Source organism: Gracilinanus agilis, chromosome 6 (genome assembly GCF_016433145.1).
Source record: "Gracilinanus agilis isolate LMUSP501 chromosome 6, AgileGrace, whole genome shotgun sequence".
Taxonomy (NCBI): Eukaryota; Metazoa; Chordata; class Mammalia; order Didelphimorphia; family Didelphidae; genus Gracilinanus; species Gracilinanus agilis.
In genome coordinates this window covers 76,142,119-76,162,264 of record NC_058135.1, presented here as the reverse complement: position 1 = coordinate 76,162,264, position 20,146 = coordinate 76,142,119, and the positions used below count along the sequence as shown (strand labels likewise).

Sequence of the window (20,146 nt, the reverse complement as noted above, 5' to 3'; positions counted from 1 at the left end):
TTTTTTTAAATCGACTAAATGCACTCTGCATCACCTGAGGATTTGCTGTTTAAATTAACAAGTGGCTCTGCTCTAATATCCTCCAACTTGCTGACATTTTGCTTTCCTCACTGCTGCATTTGGTAGGTCCTTGCTCTGAGTTACAATTTCAGCTACCCTTACAGTACAAGAATATATCAGAAAAGAAAGATAATGAGTTTTCTATCTCTAGGATAAAACGGGAATTGTGAAAGACGGAAGAATGTTAGGGTTACTAATGCAGACCTGGCTAAATCCTAGCTCAGGTAACTGTACTCTTGTCTCCTCAAATCTCCTCTGCTATTTCACAGTTAGGTAAAGTCTTCTCCTTGGCTCTATGGCAGAAGTAGAGATGTAATGGCACTGCAAAAACAGCTGCAAGCTGCCACTCAAGAGATGGCTCGTGCTGTATCAGTGGGGGCAGTCATCTCTGCCTATCTCTTGCCTAAATCACTGGAATGTCTTGTGGCTTCACTGGAAAATGTATCAAGGTCCTTACGGGGAGGATGCTACAGATGCAGTGGTATGTGTAACAGTTTTCAAAATGCAGTTCGTGTCTTTTATTTATTTTTGTTTGTTATAGAAGTGACAAATAAAAAATCTCTCAAATCTGACTTATTATTAAAACTGTTTTTTCAGAATATTCCCTATATGGTTCCAGTGTGTTTGTAAATTTTGGCTTAGCTGCCTGAAAGAGACAGAAGTATTCATTTTGAATACTCCTGGGTTTTAAAAATTAAAAAAGGCAACAACTTCTACAAACTCCATTTCCACTTTTTAAACATAAATTAAAGTCAAATTTTTTTCTGTGACCATTGTCAAATTAGAGACAATTTTTGATGGTTAGCTCTACTCTGTGGATAATAGAAAATAATACCCATTTGTCAATATTTTTAGACTTGAATTAGGCAGAGCCACCACAATCTTGGTGCTGAGGGCAAGTGTCAGGAAATAATATGATTGAGCCATAGTGTATGACTATAAAGGAATATTATTGCGCTGTAAGAAATGACAAAAAAGATGATCACAAAAAAAACCTGGAAAGATTTATATGAAGTGATGCAAAGTGAAGTGCGCAGAACCAGGAAAACACTGTACATAGTAATAGCAATAATGTATGATGAAAAACTGTGAATGACTTAACTATTATCAGTAATGCAAAGATCCAGAACTTTTTTCAAGGAACTCAAAACAAAAAGGCTTTTTCTACTGCCATAGAAGGAAATGACAGAGTTTAAATGCAAATTGAAGCATACTATTCTTCATTTTATTTCCTCCATGAATTTTTCTGAAGTGTAAGTGAGTGATCAAGGAGTAAAGAACCTAGTATTTTTCTGGCCACCGAGTGCCTTTTAATTACATCACAAAACTTGTGTTGTTTAATTTTTTAAAATTGTTGTTAAAGTTATTGTTGAATAAAAGTCTCCATATAATAGGATTTTATTATTATTTTTCAAAACTTAAAGTTCTGCTCATTAATCATGTGTTCACATTTCACAAAGTGTTTATTATATGTATATGAACATATATATGTATAAAGATACATAAACATTATATATTATATATTTGTATATAATTTTTAAGGGAACTGCGTTAGTTTTTCAATTAAATGTTAACCTACCCCCACAAACTAATTTTTGGCAAAGTGTTAATGCAATGTTGAAAATACTTAATACACATGGACTTTTCAAGTATGGGGGTCAGATCAGGCTGAATTTAATCCTATTCCAGATTCTCATTAGCTATGTGGCTGTAAGCAAATCATATAACATCTGAGACTTGGTATCCTCATTTATAAAATAGAAATAGTACTTCACTAGCAATTGTTAGCTGTCACTTCTGTTTATAAAGACCAAAGTAAATGTGAAGTACAAGCTCCCTCTCTCTGACAAAGGCTTTATTTCTCAAATACATATAGAAAGAACTGTGTCAAATCTATAAGAGTCCAAAGAATTTACCAATTGGCAAATGGCCAAAGGATATGAACAGGAAATTGTCAGATGAAGAAATTAAAATCACCATTAGTCACATGAAAAAGCATTCTCAATCACTGCTGATTAGAAAAATGCAAATTAAAACAACTTCAAGGTACCATCTTATACCTATTAGACTAGCTAACATGACAAAAACTGAAAATGAAAAATGCTGAAAGTGAAGTGGAAAAATTGGGACACTAATATACTACTGGTGGAACTGTGAACTGATATAGCCATTCTGGAGAGCAATCTGGAACCAAATCCAAAGGGATATAAAACTGTGCATACCATTTGATCAGCAATAACACTACTAGGTCTAGATACCAAAGAGATTAAAGATAGGAAAAAAGAATCCACCTCTCCAAGAATATTTATAACTGCTATTTTTGTGGTGTCAAAGAACTGGAAATTGAAGGGATGTTCATTAATTGGGGAATGGCCAAACAAGTTGTGGGATACACTTAAAATGGAAAACTATTTTGCCACAAGAAATGACAAACAATAATCACAGAAAAACCTGGAAAGACTTATATGAAGTGATACAAAGTGAAGTGAGTAGAACCAGGAGAACATTGAACACAGTAACAACAATAATGTATGATGATCACTTGTGAATGACTTAACTATTATCAATAACCAAGAATCTATGAGAACTCCAAGAGATTCATGACATAAAAAGGGAATCCACCATCATAGAAGGAACAGAGTACAAATGCGAACTGAAACCTATCATTCTTTACTTTATTTCTTCCATGAATTTTTCTCTTGTGTAAGAAGTATGTGTCTTGTTTCACAATATGACTAGCATGGAAATATGTATTTTATGAAAATATACATATAACCCACATCATATTCCTGCCTTCTTAGGGAAGGGAGAAGGGTGGGAGAGAGAACATGGATTGCAAAATATCAGAAAATAAATATTAAAAAAAAGGTATTGACATGTAATCTGGGGAAAAAAAGCAATATTTATAAAAATAATAAAATTTAAATTTAAACTAAAAAAAAGAAACAGGCTCCCTCCCTCTTTCACCTCAGGAGAAAAAGGCTTCAGGTTCCCATAAAAGAGCTTTAGTGGAGAAAAAGAATACTGGTTTAGTTTACCCCCTTAAGGGATATTGTAGGGAGGGAATAAAGAAGGTTTCAGCGTGTGTTGCTGAAACTTTCCTACTGCTACAAACATCCCAAAGCTTCCTTGCTCCTAGGGTCTTGGGTTCTTTCTTTGTGGTGGGTTTTTTAAGAGCCAGAGGAATGAGAGAACAAATTGTCAACATTTGCTGGATTATGTCTCTGTAAGTGAGGTAGTTCTAGAAAAACATCTTCTTCTGCTTCTTTGACTAAACTAAACCCTTTGACTCTGTGGATCACACCAAAATGTGGCAAGTCTTCAAAGAGATGGGTGTATCAGATCATCTTACTTTTCTCCTGAAGAATATGTATGTGGGTTAGAACCGTACATGAAACAGCTGATTGTTTTAATATTGGAGAAGAAGTATGAAAAGGTTGTATACTGTGACCTTATTTATTTAATTTATATGCAGAGGACATCATGTGAAATACCAGGTTGGATGAATAAAAAGCTAGAATTGAGATTGCTAGAAGAAATATCAATAGTTTCATATGCACATGCCACTTTCTGATGGCAGAAAGTGAAGAAGAATTAAGAAATTTCTTGATGAAGGTGAAAGAGGAAAGTGTAAAAGCTGGCTTGAAGTTTAACATCAAAAAAACTAAGACCATAACAACTGGTTCCAACATTTCCTGGTAAATAGAGAGAGAAATGGAAGTAGTGTCAGATTTTATATTCTTGGGCTCAAAAATCACTGCAGACAGTGACTGCAGGCATGAAATTAAAAGACGCTTGTTCTTTTAGAAGGAAAGCCATAACAAATCTAGACAGCATGCTAAAAAGCAGAGATATTACTTTGCCAAAAAAAGTTCTCATAGTCAAACCTATGGTTTTTCCCAATAGTAATATACGGCTAGGAGAATTGGACTGTAAGGAAAAGCTGAGTGCTACAGATGCAATGCTCTTGAATTGTGGTGCTGGAGAAGACTTTTTAGAGTCCCTTGCACAGCAAGAAGATCAAATCAGCTAATACTTTAAAAAATTATTCAGACTACTCATTGGAAGGACAAATACTGAAGCTGAAGCTTAAATACTTTGACCACAAAATGAGAAGACAGGACTCACTGGAAAAGACTTTGATGCTGGGAAAAACTAAACAGAAGATGAGATGGATAGTGTCATGGAAGCAAAGAACATGAACTTGGACAGACTGCAAGAGATAGTGAGATGGAAGACCTTGGCATACTATGGCTCAAGGAATCACAAAGAATTGGGCAGGACTTAACAATGGAACAACAACCTCTAGTTTCACAGTTTTTAGTTTTAAGATACTTTTAAAGGTAGGCTGTCATATGCTGTGATGTTTATCCTTTACAAGATGCACATATCCTGATACAAATTAAAATACTTAAAATGAAATGTGAATAACCATGTAATTATAGAATTTTTTTCATCCTCTGGATTGCCAGTAAAGTACTTTATAATAAAATACAAAATAATAAAACTCTCTGAGACCTCACTAAAATCTAAAAATATGTGTGTATGTATGCATACATGTGTAAATAAATATATACATATATATGCTACAAAGAAAGTAAAGTTGCTTTTATTTAAATAATATGATTTAATATAGCTAGATTTTTCCTAAGCTGCCCCAAACTCTCATTTCAAGTCTAGTTTTTCATTATTTTCCCCACTACTGTTACCAAGGATTTACTCTCTACTTAGCACTAATAAGGATGGCCAGGAGGCTTTTATCAAAATAACTAAATGTAGTTTCTAAAAATAAAGCATTATTAACAAAACAATACGAGCCCCACTTCTTCATAGAACATGCCACATTGAATGATAGAGCACTACAATGAGTTTTCTTGAAAAAGAGCCAAATAAACTAGATTTTCTATCTATGCTTTATTTGTTTGAAGGCTCTCGTGAGAGAATACCATGGGCAGCTTTCCAAGCCTTTATTTGTAACATTTCCGGACTCAGAGTTCCAGTGTTTGGAAAGAAGACCATGGGCATCTTTATGTATTTAACATACCTTATATCACTTTATAAAAATAAAAGCTATGTGGTAAACATGTCCAAGAGAATATATCATTTAAAATCCATTTTTTTAAAAAAGCATGTGTTACATTTTAAGATGAACAAAAAGTTATTATGAAAATTAAACCAAAGATCTAGGAATTGATGCTTACTACTTGTATGACCCTGAGCAAGTCATAACATGGCTACAGTCAATTATGTGGCCCAGTAGGTAAAGTTATTTGTCCTAGAGTCAGAAAATTGAGTTCAAATTTTGCCTTGGACATTTACTATCTATATGGCCCTGAGCAAGTCATTTAACCTCAACTCCCTCAGTTTCCTCACCAGTAAGATGGGGATAATCCTAGGCATTCACACCCCAAGTTGTTCCTGGTTTTGTTTTGGTTTGGTTTTTTTTTTTGTTTATTTTTAAACCCTTTTTCTTAGTGTCAATTTTAAGACAGAAGAGTGGAAAGGCCTAGGCAATAGCAGTTAAGTGACTTACTCAATCACAAAGCTAGGAAGCATAAGAGGTCATATTGGAGCCCAGATTCTCCTGACTTCAGGCTTAGTGCTCTTTTCCCTGTGCTACCTTACTGTCCTCTAAAGATGATTTTTAGGATAAACTTATATAATGTAAAAAGCAGTTTGCAAACCTTAAAATACTATACAAACAGGAACCAAACATCCCTCATCCTAAGGTTTTTGCATCTGAAAAGTGATTTGGGATTCCTTTTAACTCTAGAGCAGGGGTCGGCAACCTTTTTGGCCATGAGAACCATAAACGCCACATTTTTTAAAATGTAATTTCGGGAGAGCCGTACAGTGCTCACAGTGCGCTCCTATAACAGTGCCTGAAAAAAATGGACTTTATGGCTCCTGCAGAAAGAGCCAGATGTGGCCCTCAAAAGAGCCAGATATGGCTCAAGAGCCATACATTGCCAACCCCTGCACTAGAGCTATTGAACCAATCCAACTCATCTTGGGAGTCCTAAAACTCATAAGATTAAGCAAGGAGGTAGGACAGTTAATCAGTAGGAAATGGATATATGAGATAGACAGCTCAAGTTTTGCCACAAAAATCAGGCACTATGCTAAGTGTTTAGAATATTTCTATATCTGTGTGTATATATGTGCACATGTGTGTATATACATTTATGTGGACATATGTCCATACACACATACAGATAGTTAGATAGATAGATAGATAGATAGATAGATAGATAGATAGATAGATAGATAGATAGATAGATGGATAGATGGATGAAAGGATGGATGGATGGATGGAAGGATGGATAGATTTATAGAAAAGTAGAGGAGACAAAGACTTAAGACAGTCCTTACCTTTACCTTTAAGGAGCTAAAATGCTACTAGGGAAATACAATGTGTTGTAGTAGAAGTAAATACAAGACAAAATTTAAAAGTCTTTTAGGGGATGAGACACTGACAACTAGAGGAAATCTGAAAAGAACTAGAGGAAGGCTATGGATACATGATGTAGGTCTTCTACTAAGGACTTGTGGAAGAATTTGGCCATGGGTGGCTGGTAAGTATCTAATAATAAAATCTCCAAATGTCTACAACACACTTCTAAAGTTTTACATTTTTCTCCATTGTTATTTTAAGTCAAGACCAATTAACAAAATAATAAAGTCCTAATTTGAAGCATTTGCTAATTTCCAAGGAATAAATATTCATACTGAGAATTTAACAATTGGCTCTCTTGATAGCTGGCTCCAGCATCAACCTGGACATAACCAAGAGTTCCATAGAATAATAAAGAGGAGATAAATAGTGAGTTAAGAGGAGTCATGGGGGACAGCTGGGTGGCTCAGTGGATTGAAAGCCAGGCCTACAAATGGGAGGTCTTGGGTTTGAATCTGACCTCAGACACCCTCTAGCAAGTCACTTAACCCCCGCCCCCATTGCCTAGCCCTTATATTGGTCTTAGAACCAATACCGACTATTGGTTCTAAAAGAGGAGTCATGATCAGTGAGGTTTTGGATCCTTTAGTGGTATGAAACTCAGATAGAAATAGATCCTTGCTGGCTGCATATTGGCTCAGAAAAACAGAAATTAATAAGTTATTTTGCTTTTTTATTTATTTTAATATTTCACAAATTACATTTTAACGCAGTGTGCAGCACTTGGGAGTTGTGTTGACAGTTTGACCCCTCTACTTAGAATATCTAAGGTAAGTTACCTAGTTGAATAGTAAAAGTGTATACATTGATTAAAAAACAGAGGGAGTGGTGTCAAATGTCACACAGGTCTTAAAAGTGAGTCATTATCCCCCCAAATCTTCTATTATTAAACACTCCATTAGCAAGGCAAATAATTTTGAGTCATGCAAACAGTATTATTCCCATTTTTATAATGAGCAAACAGAGGCACAGAAAAGATGAAATGTCTTATCTAAGGTTACAATTATAAATAGTAAAACTAAGACTCAACCACAGATCTTTAAGGCCAGAACTCTTTCTATAAAATCAAGTTGGGCAGCCCAAGCGAATAAGTATTCAATTTTTTTAAGGGGAAAATATTTTACACAAACAAAACATAATTGTTTAGGGAAATCTAGTACACTAAGGCAATTATTGTATTAGTAATTTAATTATGGGCATATCATATGCCATTCTTGAAATTCTGAAGTATTGAATTTTAACATTTGGAACTCATTTATATGTTCAGAAAATATTTGTCTAGACCAGTGGTTCCCAAACTTTTTTGGCCTATTGCCCCCTTTCCAGAAAAAAATATTACTTAGCCCCCCTTTCCGGAAAAAATATTACTTAGCATCCCCTGTCACATATTATCACCGCCCCATTAGTTATTCACTGCCCCCAAATGCACCTGTGCCCATCACTGCACCCCATGGATCACTGCAGCACCCCCCAGGGGGCAGTGGCACCCACTTTGGGAATCACTGGTCTAGACTTTATTCTATGGAAGATGCTGCAGGGGGTGCTATAAAAGGCCTAATTATGAACAATAAATAATTCTCATCTTCAAAAAATCAACAACCAAGTTGTGGAGATAGGACATACAACATAGTAATGGAGGTGGAAAGACCAAAAAGAGAGTAACCAAGGACTAGGGGAGCTCAGAGGAAGGCCAGTAGACTTCTAGATAAGGACATCAGAGGAGGCTTCCTTTAACACCACTGGACATTTGTTTCATTTAGAATAAGTCATTTTAGCTCATGTTGGTTGTAAAGTTAATAAATCACTTTCCTCATAACAACCTTGCAAAGTAGGTAGCATATGGATTAATATCCCCATTTGACAGTGAGAAAACTGAGGCTTAGACAGAGCTATTTGTCATAATTCAAGGTCAGAATTCTTTTCATCATACCATATGAATATATACTCTAAACTTCAAATAGCTCTACTATTCATTTAAAAATTAATATCCCACTGCTCTATTTTTATGTTTAGTATCTATTTTCTATCTCTCACTTCTTATATTTTTACAAACATATTAAATGAAACTTAAAAAAAATTTTTAAATGCTAAAGCCTTCAATGTTTAAAATATTCTATACATATTCACTGTAAATATGATGTTTTTACTGTCTACAGTACTTAAACTTTTAAAAATCATTTTGGAGGAAAGAATCCCCTAAAGTATAATTTGTGTGTGTATGTATATATAATTTCATTATAATGAGCATGATGTTTATGTAATTATTTGAAAAACTACTATAAAATCACTGCTACATTAAAATTTGTACATAAGTTAGGAATCCTTTGAAAAACAAAGAAAATATAGAGGGTGTCCCCAAAGTCATAAGTTTAAGAAGCTTAAAACTGTATTTATCTTTTGAGAATAAACTATATATTTCAAATTTGGGTCATTTAGTGGGAAATTATAGGTTGGAATCTGAAAATTCAGTGTCTGTTACTACCACATTCCTGGTGAGACTATAATTCCACATAGCTCTTCTGGGCAATTTTCTTAAAAAGAAAGAAGATAATGAAAAATTCTAACCATATGGGCAACTAAGAGGCACAGTAGATATAGTACCAGGTCTGAAGTCAGGAGGATGTGAGTTCTTTGAGAACTTATTTTTAATATGCCGTATTAATTCCTACATATGGATCTGGATCATAAATAACCATATAGTCTGTTGCTTTTTGCATTTTCTTTGGCCTTAGGAATCCCAAAGAATGTCTTCTTCTATAGCAGAATTTGGTTAATAAATAAGAGACAAGGTTTCTTTTCCTGGGGGCAGTGACCTGTCCATTGGTGGGAATAGGGAGGGGTGGATAGGCTGATTGGCCACCTCTTCATTAACTATCACCAATTAAAGATGTCTTGTAATGATCAAGAAAGGAGCTCCTAAAAATCTATTTATTAGATTGCCTAACCCAGCTCAGGTTGTCCCATAGCAGCAAGTGTTGTGAGGAAGATTACTTAATTATTATTTAGGAGACCTAGCAAGCAGGGCTGGAGAATTCCAAATGGAATGGGGAAGCAGGAAGTGTGCTCTCTCTGAGATGGACTCCATGGTGGTTGGGACAAGTTGTAACTGATCCTGGGAGACCTCAGAGGAAGTGGAGTTTGCACCCAGATTTCCTGATATCCAGAAGGAAGACTGTCATCCTCTTGTGGGAGATTTTGGTAGAGACTATTAATCCCAACCTGAGTTGCAGGTTAACTTGGGCTGGGTTAGCTCCCAGATCTACCCACCTGAAGGAGTGCAGCTAGTGGTCCTGGAAGAGCTGCAGCATCGCTGGAGTGTGTCAGGACTCTGCTGTGAGGATACCCACTTCGGTCCTGCTATTCATTGGGCCCTGTCTTGCTAGGTCTCCTAAATAATAATTAAGTAATCTTCCTCATAACACAACGGAAGCCATGGAGACCTATATCACTTTATTAATTATAATGCTGGCCTAACCAATAATCCTGATATAATCAATAAATTATATTCTTAATCTAAATCAGTCTCTTGAGTTAATTTTAATTGTAACAGTTCAAATCTGGTCTCAGATACAACTTAGCTGTGTGACTCTGGGCAAGTTATTTAACCCCAATTACCTAGGCCTTGCCATGAGAAGGAAAGAGTTTAAGAAAAAAAAAATACTGGCCACAGGGGCAGAAAAAAATGATCAAGGAGTAGTTTATGTGGTTTGCTGAGTTTTCCTCATAGACCATTTAAAAAGATCTGTCTGTCCACAGACTGCCCAACCTTCCTAAACTGTGATTCTCTGAAAAAAACATTTACTCACCCAGTAAAACTGACTGACTCATGGAGAATTAGACAGCTTCTTATAGCTTCCTTTTACTCAGAAGAGTTGTATACCCATTTTCAGTTCATACAAGAGTTAAATATTGATCAAAAATTTAAAACTAGACATTATTTTTGTTAAAACACAACATAGAGTTTTATCAACTGAAAGGAAAAAGGAAAGGAAAGGAAAACCAAAGGAGAACTTTTATTGTAGTACAATAGGGCCAGGTCCCTCAATCTTTCGTTTTCCTGTAATCCTCATGATCAGTGGCAGAAGAAAGAAGATATATTGAAATCTATAATAACCTCCTTTCTCCCCTGAAATTCCAGAAAACTTAGGAAGATGTAAGAGAAACTACCACTCCACCATCTGTCATTACTGGTGTTGTTCTCATTCTTCCAGCTCATTTTTGATAGAATTCAAATAGAAATGGTCCTGAAATAGGTCCCTCTCCTCCAGGGTTTTGTTGTTGTTGTTTGTATTTTATACTCAGTGGATTATTGCTTAGGTGGACAAGATGATTACTTTTTGGTAACTGAGCAAAAGTACTAGTATATAAACTCATCTGTGACAGGTTCACCAATAGCATTTTTTGGGAAAAGTTCAGTAATAAAATATGACAGGTGTAACAGGTTGCCACATGACTGATTCTCCCTCTGTTTTTATACTTTGAAAACTATTCATTTCGAACTATCAATTCTATAATTTGAAAACTATTAATTGTAGGTTATATGCATTCAGGAAAATGACCTCTTTTTTTAAGTTGCAGGTAACAATTTTGGCTGGAATAAGAATGCTTCAAGTTGCACGATAGTTTAATTTTAAAGGCTACTGAAGATGAAGATTTTGTATTTGTAACTTGAGATCTTTATGGTAATCCTCAAGGACCTTTTGGTATCTATTGGTTTATGAAGTGGTAGTGACCTTCTGGTGTGAGTTCTGTCCACTTTATTGTTATTATCATTTTTGATATTATGATAGAATCAATCAATATGTTGGGGAGTCTTTGCATAAATTACTTCCCTGTTTTAATAAATTGTGATCCACTGATATGACATGACACGAATTTTTAGATCTATGGCATCAATTTTGTTCAGATTATATTGATGCACAATCATATCCTTTCTATTAAATTGTAGGAGAGAATGAAATAACTTCAATTTAAAAAAATATTTCAAAGTGTCTGACTTTGTCGTTATTAATGTTGTTCTTGAATTTGGGAGAAGGATGAGAATAAGTATTTATATAGCTTCTACTAAGTGCTAGGCACTGGGCTAAACACTGTACAAACTATCTCATTTGATCCTCACAACAACCATGAAAGGTAGATGCTCTTTATTATGTCCATTTTACAGCTGAGAAAAGTAAGGAAAACAGGTTAAATGACTTGCCCAGGTTCACATAGCTACTAAGTAGTTGAGTATAGATTTGAAATCAGTCTTCCTGACCTGGCTATGTAACTAGTTTAGCCTCCCTGAGAATTAAAAGCCCCATATTGTACCTGTTGCTAACATCTAATTTTATTCACTGCAGTAAACTTCCTAAATGGGGCCCATGAGAATTAAGGTAGCTCCCAAGGTGCCCAATTTTTTCAGCCGATTAGTCAAATATTCACATATCATCTACTACATGAAATATACCATATTAGGTATAGCCAGGGAGGCATGATATATAAGACAGTCCTAGCCAGAGTCTACAATATAAATTGAATTAGAAAATGTATATTCTAGGGGCAGCTGGGTAGCTCAGTGGATTGAGAGCCAGGCCTAGAGACGGGAGGTCCTAGGTTCAAATCCGGCCTCAGCCACTTCCCAGCTGTGTGACCCTGGGCAAGTCACTTGACCCTCATTGCCTACCCTTACCAATCTTCCACCTATAAGTCAATACACAGAAGTTAAGGGTTTAAAATTAAAAAAAAAAAAGTTAAAAAAAAAAAGAAAATGTATATTCTGGGACACCCTGGCTTTGTAGATATCCAGAAGATTCTGAAATAAAATTTAAGTGTCCTAATGAATGAAAAAAAATGTAATTCTAATAAGTGCTTAGTAATTATTTATGCTCATTGACATTAAAAGGCTTCATAAATGATCACTCATTATTAAATTACAATTTTAAAATAATAATCTAAATCAACATCTCAGTGGAAAAATATTAACCTAGTTTAAAAAACTGATTTCTCATGATGTCAGATTCTGACACTGTCAATCATGTAGCTAGTTACATGCTGATGTCAGTCACTACTCTCTCACTGAAATCACTGCTATTCACATTCTTGATTTAATATTATATTCTAAGTTCATTCAATAATGGTGTGTTATAAACAAAAATTCTGTACATTTGCCAATAACAACTGCAAATATCGTAGTCTCAATTCTCTGCTAGTTTTGAACATCACTAATATATTTATTGAAACTTATTTTCATCATAAGCACTATTATCAAGAAACAAAGAGTAATAAAATTCATCAAAATGGGGGAATAAGTAACTACATTTGATATCAAAACAGATATAATAATGAATACAATGAACAAAACTACCAGGATGTCATTACCTTTTTTTTTTTTTTTTTAAATCCTTAACTTCTGTACATTGGCTCATAGATGAAGAGTGGTAAGGGTGGGCAATGGGAGTCAAGTGACTTGCCCAGGGTCACACGGCTGGGAAGTGTCTGAGGCCGGATTTGAACCGAGGACCTTCCATCTCTAGGTCTGACTCACAATCCACTGAGCTACCCAGCTCATTACCTTTTAAAAAGAGGTCTCTGTTTCTGTCTCTATATCTCTGTCTCTGTTTCTGTCTGTCTGTCTGTCTCTATATCCCCCTTAACCCCCCACACCCTGGAGAAAAATGGTGAAGACTTGGAAAATCCTCCCATGTTGATTAAAACTATTAACACATTTTCTCTGAAAGTGCAATTAAGCTAGAAAGCTTTCAAAAAATTAGAACCAAAAATTCATCGAAAATCTAAATTGGCTAATTATTTAAAATGTACTACCAAAACAGCTTGATTCACTTATGTAAAAACCCAATTTTACCATTATTAATTCAAGTCAAATAAAGAGATAAAGAAGTGACAGCAATGCTTCTGAGTAATTAGCTGGCAAGAAATCCCAGCAAGATTAGTATTTGCCACCTCTAAATGGGTTACTAATGTACCTGGGGGAAAAAAGCATTAGGAACATGTAAGAAGCTTTGAGCTTTTAAATACATGGGCTATATCTCTGTATATATGTCAACTGTGCTTAAAAGGAACATATTTGCAACATCTCTACGGAATATTTATAAGGACTGCTGAGCCTCAACTAAAGGCATATTTGTTTCAAGTAGTATATATACTAACTAAGGTCCTATAAAGTAAGTACTAGCTTTGTTCCAAGAGAGTTTGTTTTGTATCATTTTTGAAGATGTAGAGAAATAAATAATGTATAACTCTAGTATTGGATACAAGGTGACTATACATGTAACAGATAGGTAAATTTTCTACTGTGTGCTTGATTCTGAAGGGTTGCTGCAAGCTTTATAAGGAACCCATATGACTTAGCAACATTATTTATCTCTTATAATGCTAATCCTATCAATATATCTAAACTAAGAGGGAGATTGGTATAACGGAGAGTGCCTTGGCCAGAGAGGCTAGAAAGAACTAAGCTGGAATCCTACCATCTGTACTTCTTATATATGATCAAGGGTGTTATCTATTTTTCAATAAATAGTTCCTAAATCAGTAAAATAGAGATTATAACATATCTAACTCCACAAGTTGGCTTAAAGATCAGAAGAGATAATGTCTACAAAAGGATATTTGTGAAGCCCTTTGGAAATGTCAACTAGTATCATTAACTTAATAATGGCATGGTTTCTGCTTAATACATCTGTTTATATGAACTAAAATCCTTCAATACTAAACATTTCTTACATATAATTTTAAAAGCCTTTGGAAAGAAGAATTTTTATATTTTATAATATCTTGCATATTTTTGATGGGGAAGGAGGGTCTAAATATTTTATTTTCTCTTTCAAAACAGTTCACTTAAGTGTGAAAAGTGCAGTTATCTACCTGCTCTGTGCCCTATAATCAGTCTATTACCAATGTGCACTTTAACACAATAGCAAAAGAATGTCTTTGATACACTACCAGTGGCCATATATGGTGTGCATGACTAACAGCTGAGAGGAAGTGTAACGGCCTGCTGGAAATCTTTGAACAGTCCCGCTAAAAACTAGGTGGGTGACAGTACAGCTGCATTTGCAAATGTGTGCAGGAACTCTGCCAGCTCCCCGCTTTCCCTGCCTTCATTTCTGTTCTACTGGTTAGATTTACTGACAATAAAGTATTTTCCTTCTCAGTTACATTGGTGTATTTTGCAGTTCTTCTCTGATCTTAGAATTAAAGATACCTAACACGCAGGTTCACAAAGGCAAAATATTTCAAATAATACATGAGACAAAAGCTTGGGAGGTCAGAGGGACAAACCAATCAAAGCATCACAGACTGGCAAAGGTAACATTTCTCGAAGTTGACTTTTTTGGGGTCTCTTTTAAGACCACAAGCCATGGGATCATGGATCACTGATTTAGATCAAAAAGGGATTTTAGAAGCTTTCCCATCTAAATTGTTCATTTAACTGATGAAGGAAAGACAGCTGAAAAAAGTTAAGTGATTTAACAGGATTACCTAGGCAAAGCGAGTGAGGCAGGATTGGAACTCACCATCTAAACTCCAAATCCGAACTTCTTTCCAGTGTACCATACTACTGCTCCCTTTAGCTAATTAACACATTTCAAAAACAAGATTTAAAACAGAAACACATCTTCAGATCTACCTGCATCCTGCCAGGAAGCTGGAAACTCCATTTCAAAGAGGAACAAGATTTTTAAAAGCACATTACTCTACACAGTCTTCACTGAGATCGATTCTCCCACTTGTCTAAAGTCCCTCCTTTCAAGTAAATTGCACACCCATGGGTGTTCAATAGTCACTTCAGAGTACCATTTAATGAACCATATTTGATCATAGTCAACATCATTTAAAGTCTGTGGGGATTTCTGAAGGATACAAAGAACATAAGCCTTCCCAGTATGGAGTTTGTTATTTAATAACCATAACCATCAATATAAGCACAAACATGTAATAACCAAAAGCAGTAAGCATGGAGATATTAGAGTTAAGAACAAAATATTTAAAGGAGATGGAATAATTTGGACCAGTCTTATCTGGGTCTCAGTTTCTTCAAGTTTGTAAAATTAAGCAGTTGAAATAGATTTCCTCTTAAAGTCCTCTGATTCTAGTAACCATAATAATGACAAAAATATTACTGATAATACCTTAAATTTGTAGGTGTTAAAACTTTTTCATCTACACACTCAAATATATATGTGCGCGTACCCATATATTTGTTCATCCCATATATATTGTGTGTATATATTTAATATATATTTTATAAACATATATATGTATCATGTAATTCTCGTGTGAAGCAGGAGCAACAAGTATTTCACCAGTTTTTACAAGTGGTTAGATAACTTGTTCACTGTTATACAGATGATAAGTAGCATCCAAGACTAAAATTAAGGGCTTCTGAATCCTGTTTCAATGCTTTTCACTAAGATTACCTTAGAGTTGTTAAAAAGAACTAGGTCCCAACAAGGTCAGCAGAATTTTGGAAGTGAGACTTTGGAGGGGTTTTTTGTTTTTGTTTTTGTTTTTGTTTTTAAAAGGACAAATTTGCTTTGACAGAGGGAAAGGAGTACATTCCAAGAGTGAATCACATGATCAGTGGCTTATAAGTAGGAGAAGGAAAAGTATATAAAAAAAAATAATAATGCCCCAAAAACTCTGGAGTAGGCTACCATGGGTCCAGTGAGAAATTAGTATAATTGAGTAATTTACTCCTAATGTGCATAATCAATTAGTTTGATTCAATTTATGATGAAGTTTAAAGTCATTAAAGGATTTTCTGGTGAGTCAAATATTTTGTTTGACCTATTGCAAGAGTCTAAGATAGACTTAAAAGTATTCCTAAGTATCTTTTTTATAAAGACATGAAGGAGGGATGAAGAGCTTCTGAGTTAATCATTTCTATATTTTTTCATTAGCCTTAAAACTATTTGGGGGAAGAAAGAAAAAGGTATATCTGAACATAGCACACCTATTTATTTCTACCTTCCGATGCCCAGAGAGTGCATCTTCTAACTGATCTCTAAAATGTCAAAGGCTTTTGAATGTGCATGTTCCTCAGAATCACTTAGGTGAGAGGTGGGTAGTAGATTAGTGGGGGGGGGGGGGGAAATCCTTTGTTAAAGATTCCCAACTGCCAACTTCTTAAGCATAAAGCAAAATTTAAAGACAGAATTTTGTACCAAAGTAGAGAAGGAAAAGCCTCCAATCACAATTGAGCTGAAAGCCAGTCACATGAAGGTAAACTAAATGTTAAATAGAAGCAACACTTTCAAACTCAAGGCAAAATGAATAAACTCTGCCTTCAAGAGATAGTTTCTTCTCATTTCCACTTTCAAAAACCACCCATTAGACAAAGATGGTTTTACTCCCTGACACGGTTCATTTTCAAGTTCATCAGCAGATCATAAGTTCAAACAAAAATATTATGGAAACATGCACCATAATTGGTTACATCCAACTGTTCAGTAAAAATGTGCTAGCATGCCTGTGCTGTTACACAAACAAAATCACCTGGCGCTCTTTTACTCCCTTGATAATAAACAATTTCCAGTTATGTCCAAGTATGTCTATGAAATATCTGCTCAGTGACAAACCAAATGTATATCATTTATATCACAGATTCTATGAGAACCATTTATGTCTTAAGAAAAAAGTATAACCCTTGAGTGCACATAAAAACATCAAAATCATGCCTATACTATTATAGCTTAACATTTTGTTTTAGATCAAGGTATGTGCCACATATTTTCCTCTTAAGACCATTGGTATTAAATATGTCTTGTTGAATTGAGTTTAAGAGTAATTACAATAGAAGAGCATGATTCAAATAAGCTATGGCCTATTTTTCCTCCTCAAAAGCAAAAGGGACCATTGAGAGTCATGTGACTTTTTTTAATCTCAGGGCTATATTTAAAGTTATTTTACACTAGAGCTAAAGGCAAAAATCTTCATAGTGGCATTTATTTTAGAATAGTTGCACCAATGACAACAATCTGGAATTCACTGTGGTATTAAACATGCCAACCATAAATGGTTTAATTTGTCCAATTATTTTAAAAATAAATTAATACTTCTTTAGGGAGAAGAAATACTTATAAATATATTATGAAACCTTTGATATCTAATTACACTGTAACCACAGCACATGTTTACACATAACAACTGATCATTTAAAATATTTTTTTTAAAAAGACACAAAAAAATTGGTTGAAAATACCCACCCCTAGCAGAAAGCTTTTTGGTGTTGATAATTTTGGCAGCATATTCTTGTCCTGTAGGGATTTTCATGCATCTTCTCACCACTGAGAATGCCCCCCTGAAAACCAATAATCAGCAAGGTATCAATACAACCAGGATCTGATACTTAATAAATGGGATCTAATAATCTGTGTGCTTTCAGTGATTTTAATAGCTTTCCAAATATCCATAGGACTAGCCCCAAAAAGAACCATTCCAACTGGCAACCTGGCCCTTCCTTAATTTTCAAGAACATAATAGCGATTAGAATTTAACAGAGAGCACACCATATCATTCAACAACAAAATAAAAGGGTCTGCCAATTGTAACGGATCTTGTTTGCACAAGGAATTTGAACACATTCTACAAACATCCACTCACACAGTAGCACCAAATGCCCAGAGAAAACACTGCACAGAGCTGGAATAAGAGGGAGCCAAAATCTGCTGCCCATTTATTTTGGTAGGGGTAAAAATAATGAGTGTATCTCTAACTCTATAAATATGTTAATTGTTCTCACTGAAATATAAATATTGAGCACATTTGTGTGGGTTAATGAATCCTGACATGATGATTTCTCCAAGCTTTGGTGGAGGGAAAAAGGCTTTTAATTAAACTGCCTCTTCCGACATATTCTCCATGGTTTAAAAAAAAAAAAAAAAAAAAGCAGCACCAGTCAGTGTAAGAGTATTGTACTGAATAAATACAATTACACAGTGAAATTTAAATTTCCTTTTATTTGCCTTCATCAGCCACCAACAAACATACATGCACACACCCCTTCTTCAAGTAATAGATCAAGCTGTAGATATGAATGAGAAAAGATTTCAATTGGGGGTGATGCTGTAACACTGTGGCTGAGCCTCCAGGTTAGATTTCTTTATGATGAGTTCCTTCATCTAGGTCTTTCTCCCTCTTTCTTAAAATGGCCAGGGATCTTTGTCAGTGTATGTATATGTATATGTGTATATAGAATATACACACAGGCATACACACATATCTATATATAATCTTTAAAAAAAAAAAAAAGTCTCCCCTTTCCAGAGCACATCCCCTCATGCACATTTAAATAAATCCTTCTAGGAGAGATGGTCTAGACCTGGGAAGAATGGTGCGACATTAATCAATCCCAGAAAGTCCCCCCCCCCAAAATAGCTGAAGGTTGCAGAGGTTTGGTATTTGGGTTTGTATGTTACACTGGGCTGGCGTCTCCTGTGACAGAACTACTGGATGCAAAATAGATTGAAAGCCAACTTGAACTTTCGGCATCAATAAATATGGCACCGTCTGTGTCAGTGAGGTTCTCATCCGTACGTGTATCACTGAGCAGACACGCCGGTAAACCCTGGAGGCATCTCTATTTACAGAAAACATGATCTATGTTGCATTTTACATGGGTTCTCATTTCCTGCCTTTCACAAGCACACTCCAAAGGATGACAGCTACAACTACAAGGATCATAAATTCACTAAAGCTCTCCTGCACAAACCGGAGTTCGGAAAGAGGGTAGGTGGGATTATCCGATTTGGCCGCAGCCCCGTGGGCTTCCCTTTTTCCTCCCTGGCTCTCATCCTAAGGATCAGCACCTTTTGCCCAGCTGTCAAGCCAGCAGCCTCTTCCCCAACCTCCCCCCTCCCTTTTCTAAACTCCCACGACCCCTAATGGTAAGTAAGGACTGCTGGTTGGGGAGGGGGGGGGACGCGACTCGCCCTCTGCGGGAAAGGGTACCCGCAGATGCCAGGCAAGGGCGCTTACTTTCCAAGCTCCTCGAAAAGCTGATACTCGTCGGTAAACCTGGTGCAGGTTGTAGTTGAAGCCATCATAGGTCCGGGCTGGCTCCGGTCTAGGAGGGAGGAGGATGAGACGGGACAGGAGGTGCTGCTGCTTGCCTGGGACTGGCCCCCGTATCGCTATCACCCCGGAGCTGTCTTCCTTCACTTTTCTTGCCCGAAAGTGGCTGGATTAGGACTTGGGGGAGGGGGGGAGGAGAGAAGGTAGGAAGGGTGTAATGGGAAAGAAAGGGTGGCGTGGGGTCCCTTCTCCACAATCGTACAATCCTCCTGCTCCCTCTTCCTTCTTTTGCTTCTCCGGCTCTGGACGCTCCACCCTCCCTCGCTCCCACCCCCACTCCCCAATTGGAGGAGGGGGGGTAAAGTATTATAGAAGAGGTGCCAGGAATTGGGAGGGGGGGTTGGAGAGAGAAAAAACTCAGCCAGCCACGGGGCAGGAGGCGAGCAGTTGCGAAACGATAAGAACAGGGGACAAGAGGGAATAAAGGCGGAGGGGAGGGAGTGTAAGGGTGGAGAGGGGGTGGAGTGGAGTGGAGTGGGGAAGGGGCGGGGGAAGGAAGAAAAGCCCGAAGGAGAGAACTCCAGTCCAGTTGCAGCTGTCAGCAGCCTCAGTCTC

At 36.2% G+C, this 20,146-nt stretch overlaps 1 protein-coding gene across 1 annotated transcript in view; it reads right to left on the bottom strand.

The window, feature by feature from the left end:
• LOC123252280 (calcium/calmodulin-dependent protein kinase type II subunit delta) overlaps positions 1-19,630 on the bottom strand; it is a 366,372-nt gene extending 346,742 nt beyond the window's left edge. Inside the window, exons 1-2 of the mRNA XM_044681659.1 lie at positions 19,496-19,630; positions 17,725-17,819 (exon numbers count right to left, since the gene is read on the bottom strand). Coding sequence (XP_044537594.1) covers positions 17,725-17,819; positions 19,496-19,563 — 163 coding nt within the window. The 5' untranslated portion in view covers positions 19,564-19,630. The remainder of the gene's footprint in view (positions 1-17,724; positions 17,820-19,495) is intronic.
• Between the last annotated feature and the right edge of the window lie 516 nt (positions 19,631-20,146).